Here is an 11979-nt window from a genome sequence, read left to right on the forward strand (position 1 = left end):
CATGCTGGCTACATAGCCAATGCTCAATAAACATTAACCATTATCTTTCCCTTACACTGAAGTGAGGCTGAGTGGGCCTCTCTACCTTTATTTACTTACAGACACTGTTACCATGGAGATTCCAGCCCAGTGCTTCTGAGGGCCAGACCGTGATCTCATAAAGGTACCATCCCCTCGGGCACATGCCCCTTCAGCTCTGTTCCCCACCAACAGCCTGCAACTGCTCTCTCTCTTTTGTGTAACTGCTCTCATATTTTAGTCCCAGGAGGACCGTTGTCGTGGGCATGACAGGATCACTGGTTAGACACTCTGCCCATCCTGGAGGCCGTCTTTGTCCAGGGGTACTTGGCACCTGGGAAAATTCTGCTTAAAGCTACTTAAAATCACCACAGGTTTTCAAACTTTTGTTTCCATAAGTAATCCATCAAAGTGTCAGTGTGTTCATCAGACAAGGCCCCTTCTTCAAAATAGACTCGCCCAGTCTGTGGTATTTTGTGGAAGAGCCACACTCAAGGGGCCAAAGAGCCACATGTGGCTCGCAAGCTGCAGTTTGCCGACCACTGGCCAAGCACAAGTTTCTCACTAATACAAAGTCTGGAACAACTCTTCGGGGTAGCCATCCTCTAGGCCAGTGGTCGGCAAACTCATTAGTCAACAGAGCCAAATAACAACAGTACAACGATTGAAATTTCTTTTGAGAGCCAAATTTTTTAAACTGAAACTTCTTCTAACGCCCCTTTTTCAAAATAGACTCGCCCAGGCCGTGGTATTTTGTGGAAGAGCCACACTCAAGGGGCCAAAGAGCTGCACGTGGCTCACGAGCCGCAGTTTGCCGACCACGGCTCTAGGCAATTTTGGCTCCATCAACACGAGGTCTTCAGGTTTGTCATGGCCTGAGAGAGAAGGAAGAAGTGGTGGTGATTCCTGTAGCTTAACAAAACTGCTTTTCTTTTTTTGGGATGATAGAAGTATCCATTTCAGTGCTCTTGCAAGTACAATCAACTATGAAGTTGCACAACCAATCAGAATTACAAACTTCTTAGAAGCTAAAGAATATCTACCTGGCCACAGTCTTTGCCATCAGATGGCTAGACTCCAACTCCTTTGTGGAAAATAACAGAAGGGCAGTTTTACGCCACGGTGTGGTTTCTGCTCTTCTGCAGACCTGAGGCACAGAGAGGTTAAGTTAGGTGCCCAGTACACTACAGATCTGGGACTCAAATGCAGGTAGCCTGGGACTAGAGCCTGTGATTTTAAAAGAACTCTGTTTTGCAGTTGCAACAGACCAACCTTTACAGTAAATAAAGGAAAAGCATTTGATTAGACTAAGCCAGACACAGAAATATTGCATGATCTCACTTATACATGGAATCTAAAAGGAATTCCAATTCATACCAACAGAGACTAGAAGAGTGGTTACCGGAGGCTGTAGGATAAAGGGGGAGATATTGCTGAAAGGGTACACACACTTTTAGTTATAAGATAAATAAGTTCTGGAGACCTAATGTATAGCATAGTGCCCGTAGTAAATAATAATGTATTGTGTACGTGAAATTGGCTAAGAGTATCTCAAGTGTTCTCACCACACACAAAAAAAAATATGGGAAGTGATGGAGGCAGGGCCCTCACCTAATATGACTGGTGTCCTTATAAGAAGATGAGAATAGGACACAGGGAGAAGGCAGCCATCTGCCAGCCAAGGAGGGAGGCCTCAGAGGAAACCAAACTGGTTGGTGCCCTGATCTCTGACGTCTAGCCTCCAAAATTGTGTAGAAAATAAATTCCTGTTGTTTAAGTCACCCTGTCTGTGGTATTTATTTATGGTAGCCTTGGCAAATGAATACACCCGTCATATCTCCATTTGTGGTAGGCTCTATGTGTGAGTTTGGTTTTGATTTTTAAAGTATTCGGAGATATTCCAGAGATACACAAGGCTTAGAGAAAAATGCAGTCAGTACCTGTTGTCTCACTAAGTTAGGATAGGATAGGTTGTGCTGCAGTAACCTATAAACCCTGAGATCTTGGTGGCTCAATACAACATTAGTTTATTTGATCACGAGCTTCCCATGTGGACCCAGCCTGCCTTCACCTCGTAGCTGTATCATTTGGAGTATGTGTCCTCCAGGGCCATCCCTGCAGGGGAGGGGAAGCCCAAAGAAGTACTAAGGCTCTTAACTGACTCAGCCAGAAAATGACTTCCATTTATACTCCATTGGCTAGAACTTGTCATGTGGCCCCAATCTGACTGCAAGGGACCCTGGGAAATGTAGGAGATCAGGTGGGTTTTTTGGTGAGCATCGGCTATCTCTCCCTCACAGTGCTTCTGTGATTAGACCAGTGCTCTTATGTAATTTTTATTGACTTTGAGACATTCTCCTGTCTTTGATGAGATCTGCAGTTTCTGCTTTGTCCCTTTGTCCTATTTCATACTTGCCCTGGGCCATTAGAGACAGATGGCTAGAGGCTGGACACAGTGGGCGGGAACTCATTTTAGGAGTGGCCACTTCCTGAGAATATATTCTGTGAGTAATTACTTTTCTTTCTTTTGCCATCTCATCACCATAAGGAACTTGGCAGTGAATTAAGTTTCTCTTTCACCTTCCTGTTCCTTCTCGCACACTTCTGTTTTCTAGCATGAGCACCTTCTGTCCAGACTGTGGCAAAAGTATCCAAACAGCGTTCAGATTCTGCCCTTACTGCGGAAAGCCTTTGTCGACAGAGGAGCCTGAGGGGTCCCAGACCTTTGTCAGACCGACTTCATCATCCCTGCGAGGTAAGGACCAGGGCTTTGAGCTTCTGCCTGGAGAAGGGGTGAGGGGCCTGTGTGCAGGCATTTGGGAGGGAGCACTGCCTTTGCAGTCTGATCCTGCCTTGACCCTGGAGAAGCCCAGAGCTCAGGCTCTCTCTTTACTCGGTTTCTTAGCATCTTCTTGGTCTCTTGGCTTTATAGTTGACAACCCCTGCCTCTCTGTCTCCAGCCGGGACTCCCCCACTGGAACCCAGATTCATGCCTATCAGACTGTTTGCTTGACGTCTATTAGATGCTCACACACATCTATGCATGCCCAGAACTGAGCTCCTGATGTGACTGCCCCCCATCCACCCCTTCCATAGACTTCCCCATCATGGTAAATGGCAACTCTGTTTATCTAGTTTCTCAGAGCAGACCATGGAGTCATCCTAAGTCCCCTCTCTCTCCCACCCACAATTTTAACCCTTTGGCAAACCTTGTCTGTTTAAAATCAGTGCCGAATCAGACCACTTCCTGCCACCTCCGCTGCCACCACCCTGGTCCATCCCACCCTCACCTGTCACTAATGTTGTTGAAGAAACCTTCCCCTGGTCCCCCTTCTCTCTCCTCTACGGTCTTCTACATGGCAGCCTGACAGATCCTGTTAAAACAAAGTCAGACCCTGTCCTTCCTCTCCTCAGCACCTTCCCAGGTTAGGCCTGACATGATCAGGTCCCCATATTCTCTCAGCTTCTCTCCAAACCCTCTTGTTGCTTATGCATCTCCAGCCACCTAGGCCTCCTCTCTCCCTCCACACCTCAGGCTTTCCTGGGCCTCTGAGCCATTGCACTTGCTATTTCCTCTGTTCTTTCCACTCTCCCACTTCCTTCAGGTCTTCATTCAGCGGTTGCCTTCTCAGAAAGGCCTTTCCCGACATGTCTAATTAAAATCACACCTTCTCGCCCTAGCCAGTTTGGCTCAGTGGATAGAGCGTCGGCTTGTGGACTGAAGGGTCCCGGGTTCGATTCTGGTCAAGGGCACATGCCTAGGTTGCGGGCTCGATCCCCAGTGCAGGAGGCAGCCAATCAATGATTCTCACTCATCATTGGTGTTTCTATTTCTCTCTCACTCCCTTTTCCTTCCTCTCTGAAATCAATAAAAGTATATTTAAAAATCAAATAAAATCACACCTTCCCTACACATAACACTCCCTACCCCCTGCCCCTGCTTTATATTGCCTTTTGGTACTTGTACATATCAACCCTGTTGAGTACAGTATTTTACTTATTTCTATTGCCTCTCATCTTTAGGCTCCATAAGGGGAGGAATTCATTGAGGTTTGTGGGCTGTGTTGACTGTGGTTTGTTTGCACAGCACTCAGGACCATTCCTGGCACAATCTTATTGATTGGCGGACTGAATGAATGACACATCACCTATGAGTCCTGGCCAGTGGAAAGTCCAGGCACAGATCCTGGTAAATTGAGATGTATTTACTTATCTGAAAGCCACCGAAGGGAGTTGGCATACATGGCAGAGAGTTCAGCAGCATTCATTTTATCTTTGGGATTGTGTTTGGCGGCCAGTACCAGAAAATGCTACTTTAAGAGTAGGGGAGAAAAAAAAAGAGTAGAGGAGGATCCAAGATGGCGGCATAGGTAAACACCTAAACTGCTGCCTTGCGCAACAATTTCAAAACTACAACTAAAAGATAAAACGTCTATCAGCCAGAACCACGGGAAAGCTGGCTGAGTGGCAGTTCTACAACTAGAAGGAAAGAGAAAAGAGCATTTGAGACGTGCACAAGCACTGAAAAGCTGAGGTATGGAGGCACATGAATCGGGCTGGCGGCGGGCAACTGGGAGTGCTGCTTTTTTCAACCTGAAGGGAGACATGCTCCCGATTACTCCGAACTCCAGTTTCTGGGGAGGTGCAGGGGACCCAAACTCCTACAGGGAGAACTGAACTGTCTGCTGTCGGGTCGGAAAGTGAGGGTGGCTTGCTTGCAGGGCTGCGCGCAGGAATAATTGTTTACTGCGCTGGGGTGCTGGATGCAGGGACGTGGTCGGAGACGCAGAGCCGGCTTACTGGCAGCCATCACTGTTTGCCACGCCCTAGCCTAGTGACGCCCTGAGACCCTGCCCCGCACAACCTACAAACCCACCCAAGCTCCAAGCAGCGGCTTTAGCATATAAATGGCCTCCCCTATCGCAGCTTAACCTAGCAAACTTACAGCCTGGGTCAGACAGCTCCAAAACCTCCAAACCCCAAGCAAAGAGGAGAAAACTGTAGTTCTCGCTGTAGCTCCTACTGGGTGGCCTCAGACAGTAGCTGACCTGCACCTCGTTGGAGATCCAGAAGCCAGTGTACCTAGTGGTCAGTGTCAGACACCAGATTTCAACTCCTCACATCCGTAAGTGACACATTTAAGCGGCAGACTCAGTGAGCACCAAAGCCCCACTGAAACAAGTCCTGCACCATAAGTGTGTCTCCAGCACAGCAGTTCTTCCATTATAGACACAGTGGGTCCTCACAGCCAGTTGGCCTGGAGGTCAATTCCTCCCAGTGTACCAACAGCAATCAAGGCTTAACTACACCAAGACTTTGCACTCAGCCCACAAAGGGATGTACCAAGAGCGTCCACCTCAGGTGATTGGGGAGGCTGAGCTACTGGCCCCTATAGGTCACCTACCACACAAAGCCACTCCATCAACACAAGGAAGCAGCAAAATGCGGAGACAAACATGTCACGAATGAAAGAAATGGAGGAAAACAAACTACTGGACGACATAGCGTTCAGAACCACATTTATAAAGTTACTCAAGAATCTTCTGAAAACTGCTGAGGAACTTAGTTAGACCTTTAAGGATCTTAATGAGAATGCCAAAAAAATGGAAAAGGACCAGTCAGAAATTAAGCATACACTGTCTAAAATAAAGAATATACAGAAACTCAACTGTAGATCTGTAGAGGGCTGCCTGGGAAGGCACATGGGCATTTCTTTAAATTGTTGTCAGCTGAGCCCGAGGCGACTGGCAGAGCCGCTTCTCGGTTACGCCCTCCCCAAGAAGGTGGGGGGCGTTATCAGTACTGACTTTTTACCTTTGTCCAGGTGCTGGGGAGCGGGCTTTGATATGTAAATCCAGGCAAGCACCAGGAATACTAGGGCCTACTCAAGAATGCAAATAAGCTCCTTTGATCCTAAGTTTTGGTGATACTTCCTGGTATTTGGGGGTATAAAATAAATGTGCTGCGTGGGCTCCGGGGTCCCTGCCCCTCCATCAGAGGAAGCAGCGTCCCACCCGGCTCCCAGCTTTGCTTCTATTTCTGCCTCTTGTCTCTTTCTTTCTTTTATTTCTTAATCCCCAGCTCCTCTACTCAGGAACCGGACCTGTTCCTTTTCCGTGCTGGACGCGGAAAAGAGAGAACACCTCTACATTTAGGCTGAGCTACTGGCCCCTATAGGTCACCTACCACACAGAGCCACTCCATCAACACAAGGAAGCAGCAAAATGCGGAGACAAAGAAACATGTCGCGAATGAAAGAAATGGAGGAAAGCAAACTACTGGACGACATAGAGTTCAGAACCACATTTATAAGGTTACTCAAGAATCTTCTAAAAACCGCTGAGGAACTTAGACCTTTAAGGATCTTAATGAGAATGCCAAAAAAATGGAAAAGGACCAGTCAGAAATTAAGCATACACTGTCTAAAATAAAGAATATACAGAAACTCAACTGTAGATCAACATACCCCAAGAATCAAACCAAAGATCTGAAATATGAGGAAACAAAAAACACCCAACCAGAAAAAGAAAAGAAAAAAGAATCCAAAAATATGAAGATAGTGTAAGGAGCCTCTGGGACAACTTTAAGCGTACCAACATCTGAATTTTGGGGTGCCAGAAGAAGAGAGAGAGCAAAATACTGAAAACCTATTAGAAGAAATAATGACAGAAAACTTTCCCTACCTGGTGAAAGAAATAGACTTCCAAGTTCAGGAAGCACACAGAACCCCATACAAGAGGAATCCAAAGAGGACCACACCAAGACACATCATAATTAAAATGCCAAGGACAAAAGACAAAGAGAGAATCTTGAAAGCAGCAAGAAAAAAACGGTTAGTTACCTACAAGGGAGTACCCATACGACTGTCAGCTGATTTCTCGGCAGAAACTATGCAGGCCAGAAGGGAGTGGCAAGAAATATTCAAAGTGATGAACAGCAAGAACCTACAACCAAGATTACTCTACCCAGCAAAGCTATCATTCAGAATTGAAGGTCAGATAAAGAGCTTCACAGACAAGAAAAAGCTAAAGGGGTTCATCACCACCAAATCAGGATTATATGAAATGCTGAAGGGTATTCTTTAAGAAGAGGAAGAAGAAGAAAAGGTAAAGATAAAAATTATGAACAACAAAATGACATCAAGTACATACCTACCAACAAGTGAATCTAAAAATCAAGTGAATAAAAAATCTGAAGAACAGAATGGGCTGGTGAATATAATAGAATCAGGGACATAGAAAGGGAGTGGACTGACAATTCTCAGGGGGAAGGGGGTGTGAGGGGTGCGGGAAGGGATTGGACAAAAATCTTACACCTATGGATGAAGACAGTGGCAGGGGGTAAGGGCATGGGGTGGGGTGGGGAATCAGGTGGAGGGGAGCTATGGGGGGGAAAAAAAGAGGAACATCTGTAATAATCTGAACAATAAAGATTTATTTAAAAAAAAAAAGAGTAGAAACAAATGAACAGATTTATTTTTCTTATTAAAATAAGTCTGACCTGGCCAGTATGTCTCAATGCTTAAACATTGACCCATGAACCAGGAGATCTCGGTTCAATTCCCAGCACATGCCCGGGTTTTGAGCTCAATTCTTAGTGGGGGATGTACAGGAGGCAGCTGATCGATGATGATTCTCTCTCATTATTGAGGTTTCTGTCTCTCTCTCTCTCTCCCTTTCCCTTTTTCTCTCTGAAATCAATAAAAACATATTTTGTTGTTGTTAATCCTCACCCAAGGATATTTTCCCATTGTTTTTTTGTTGTTGTTGTTTTTTAGAGAGAGTGGAAGGGAAGGGGAGAGACGGAGAGAAACATCGATGTGAGAGAGACACATCAATTGGTTGCCTCCAGCACACACCCCAACCAGGGCCAGGGTTTGAACCTGCACCCAAGGTACATACCCTTGACAGAAATCTAACCCAGGACCCTTCAGTCCACGGGCTGATACTCTATGCATTAAGCCAAACTGGCTAGGGCTAAAATCACATATATTTTTAAAATATTTTCTTAATTGATTCCAGAGAGGAAGGAAGAGGGAGAGAGAGATAGAAACACCAATTATGAGAGAAAATCATTGATCGGCTGCCTCCTGCATGCCCCCTACTGGGGATAGAGCCCACAACCTGGGCATATGCCCTGACTGGGAATTGAACTGTGACCTCTGGGTTCATAGGTCTAATCTCAACCATAGAGCCACACCAGCTGGGCTAAAACTACATATATATATAAAAGCCTAAGCAACCGAACGACCGTTCGACCAGTAGCTATGATGTGCCCTGACCACCAGGGGGCAGACGCTCAATGCACAGGAATGGAAACATGGAACAGACTGATGAATCTCAGAGGGAAGGGAGGGAAGAGATTAACCAAATATCTTATATGCATACTAGAGGCCTGGTGCACGGATTTGTGCACTGGTGGAGTCCCTCAGCCTGGCCTGCAGGGACCAGGCCTAAACGAGCTCTCCAACATCCCCTGAAGGATCCTGGATTGTGAGAGGGTGCAGGCCAGGCTGAGAGACCCCACTGGTGCACGTATCCATGCACCGGGCCTCTAGTATTTTTATAGAAAGTCTGGCCAGTTTTGCTCAGTGGCTAGAGTGTTGGCCCATGAAAAAAAGGGTTGTGGGTTCGATTCCTGGTCAAGGGCATGCACCTCAGTCTCAGGTTTGATCCCCGGCCCCAACTGGGGCGCATGTAGGAAACAACTAATTGAAGTGTCTGTCTCACATTGATGTTTCTTTCTCTCTCTCTGTCTCTGTCTCTCTCCCTGTCTCCCTTTCTCTCCCTCCCTTCCACACTCTCTCTAAAAAAATCAGTGGGAAAAGATATCCTCAGGTGAGGATTAACAACAGCAAAAATGTCTGGAGGGGACAGCTCAGAATAGGACAAGGGACCCAGGCTCCTGCTCTTTCTGCTCAGCCATCCTCAGCATATGGTATTGGTTCCCATGCTTATTGCATTGATTTTTCAAGGTGGCTTCATCTTCAACATTGTGTCTACGTTCCAGGCAAATGTCAGCAGAATTTGCCTTGACCTGATTTCAGAACCTAAGTTCTTTTTTTTTATATGGATCGCTTCATGAATTTGCGTGTCATCCTTGCTCAAGGGTCATGCTAATCTTCTCTGTATCGTTCCAATTTTAGTATATGTGCTGCTGAAGCAAGCACCAGAACCTAAGTTCTTAACCCCAGCCTTCTCTAATGCCAACCTAGGGCCGGCTCATTATTCATTCACCCGTCATCAGGCAACAAACCTACACAGACCACCTACTGTGTGCTTAGGTGCCACATTTGTCCTCAGGGTCATAGTAACAGATGACATGGACTTGGTTTCTGGTCTCAGAGCTTTTGGAGGCAAGTAGGGCAAACAGACATTGAATAAGCAATTATCAGTAGAGTACATGATAACAGAAGGGAAATGGATGGGCCACAGAACACATGTAGGGGAGGTATGTTTCTGGGTGGGTCAGGGAAGGCTTGTCTAGGTGGGTAGTGTTTGAGCCGAGACCTAGGGATGATAAGAACTTGCTCAGTGAAGAGTGGGGGTGAGGTGAGGGGCTTGGAGCAAGAGTTCCAGGCATTGGGGCATGCTATGGGAGAAGGCGTGAGGCGGGAAGAGCCAGGCCTGTGGGGGAACTAAAGGACAGCTTGACTGGGGCAGACACATAGGGCCTTGTAGACCGTGGGTAGGGAGTTTAGTAATCACTGAGGTAGTGGGGAGCTGTGGAAGGGTTTCTACCCCATGGGGGGACACTATATTGTTTGCATTTTGGAATGACCTCTCTGGCTGCCATGTGTAAGAAATGGGTTGGAGGCATGGAAGCCACTAGGAGGCCAGCAGTCCAGGGACCAAACATGCTGGCTAAGGTAGTGTCGGTTGAAAGGTGACTTCTGGCCCTGACTGGTTTGGCTCAGTGGATAGAGCGTCGGCCTGCGGACTGAAGGGTCCCGGGTTCGATTCCGGTCGGGGCATGTGCCTTGGTTGCGGGCACATCCCCAGTGGGGAGTGTGCAGGAGGCAGCTGATCGATGTTTCTCTCTCATCGATGTTTCTAGCTCACTATCCCTCTCCCTTCCTCTCTGTAAAAAAAATCAATAAAATATATATTTAAAAAACAAAAAAAAAGGTGACTTCTGTTTTTACCAGTATGGCAGACTAGATGGCAGGTAAAAGCCTCTTATGGTTTAGCACAGCACAAAATTCTGGATAAAAAGAGAATATCTCTTTTTACTTTTTTTTAAATAAATATATTTTTATTGATTTCAGAGAGGAAGGGGAGGGAGAGAGAGCTAGAAACATCAGTGATGAAGTTGAATCATCGATCGGCTGCCTCCTACATGCTGCCCCCCCACTGGGTTCATAGGTCGACGCTCAACCACTGAGCCATGCTGGCCGGGCAAGAATATCTCTTTTTAAAACAAATGGCTGCCCTGGCCAGTGTGGCTCAGTTGGTTGGAGCCTCATCCCATACACCAAAAGGTCATAGGTTCAATTCCTGGTCAGGGCACATACTTAGCTTGTGAGTTCGGTCCCCGGTTGGGGTATGTGCAAGACACAACCAATCGATGTTTCTCACATCGATGTTTCTCTCTTCTTTTCCTCTCTCTAAAATTAATAAACATAGCCTCAGGTGAGGATTAAAAAACACACAAAGGGTTGAGTGATAGAATAGAAAGAGAATTCCATAGAAGTGAGAAACAATAAGAAAGCAGATCCAGCCTAACCGGTGTGGCTCAGTGGATAGAGCTTCGGCCTGTGGACTGAAAGGTCCCAGGTTTGACTCTGGTCAAGGGCATGTACCTTGGTTGTGGGCACATCCCCAGTAGAAGGTGTGCAGGAGGCAGCTGATCGATGTTTCTCTCTCATCGATGTTTCTAACTCTCTCTCCTTCTCCATTCCTCTCTGTAAAAAATCAATTAAAAAAAAAATATATATATATATATATATATATATATATATATTTTTTTTTTTTTTTTTTTTAAAGAAAGATCCACAGGCTGAGCAAGTGCTGTAGGTGGTGTTGGTCCTGGGCTGTTTGGTGGCCTCGAGCCTAAGTTTTGGGATACAAGAGACAAAGCTTAGAGCCTGAGAAGCATGGGAGGTAAGATTGGAACCCTCTAAAATCTAGGACTCCTCAGCAGGTAAACTAGAACAAAAAATTTTTCACACAGGAAATTGGTGGTGACATTTGTCTGTCTCAGCCCTGGTTGTGGGTGAAGAAAAGGCAAAATGTCCTCCCTAAGAATTCCTAACCAAGAATTTGCATCCTCACCAGTTTGGGGCCGGCATTCATACTGAACTGTGCAGCCCCAAGAAAACCCAAGGGGAAGAGTTAGTGTAAAGTGATGAGGTGTGGGTGCCCCTCCCCAACTGAGGCATATCTTTTTGTGGAGCACCCTTTAAAGATTGACCTTAGAGAATTCCAACGGGTAGGTGAGCTCTCAACCAATCAGAAGATACCACGAAACAAGCCACTGTCAGGAAACAAAACAACAAATCACACTGGCACTGTGGGTGCACAGACGAAGAGCACAGAGAGAGGCTGCGCTGACCAGACACCTTGGAATTAACAGATGAGACTACGTGCAAAACACCTTTAATATGTTTAAAGAAATAAAGTTAAAAATATAATGAAGGCGCCCTAACCGGTTTGGCTCAGTGGATAGAGCATCAGCCTGCGGACTGAAGGGTCCAGGTTCGATTCTGGTCAAGGGCATGTACCTTGGTTGCGGGCACATCCCCAGTAGGGGGTGTGCAGGAGGCAGCTGATCGATGTTTCTCTCTCATCGATGTTTCTAACTCTATTCCTCTCCCTTCCTCTCTGTAAAAACAATAAAATATATTTTAAATAAATAAAATAAAAATATAATGAAGGAACAAAAGCTAGTTAGAATTGACCTGGCAGACCTGGAAAAGGACCAAATAACACCTACGTTGATGAAAACAAATCTCAGGGCAAT

The 11979-nt window shown here is 46.1% G+C and overlaps 1 protein-coding gene across 2 annotated transcripts in view; it reads left to right on the top strand.

The window, feature by feature from the left end:
* Positions 1-11979, top strand: part of VRK3 (VRK serine/threonine kinase 3) — a 45008-nt gene that overhangs the window by 1427 nt on the left and 31602 nt on the right. The window contains exons 2-3 of one of the 2 annotated variants that reach the window (XM_080644774.1): positions 102-163; positions 2634-2773. In XM_080644774.1, coding sequence (XP_080500900.1) covers positions 2635-2773 — 139 coding nt within the window. In that variant the 5' untranslated portion in view covers positions 102-163; position 2634. The remainder of the gene's footprint in view (positions 1-101; positions 164-2633; positions 2774-11979) is intronic. The other variant, XM_080644775.1, reaches the window with a different exon arrangement.

This window comes from Plecotus auritus, assembly GCF_963455305.1.
Source record: "Plecotus auritus genome assembly, chromosome: 10".
NCBI classification, from domain to species: Eukaryota; Metazoa; Chordata; class Mammalia; order Chiroptera; family Vespertilionidae; genus Plecotus; species Plecotus auritus.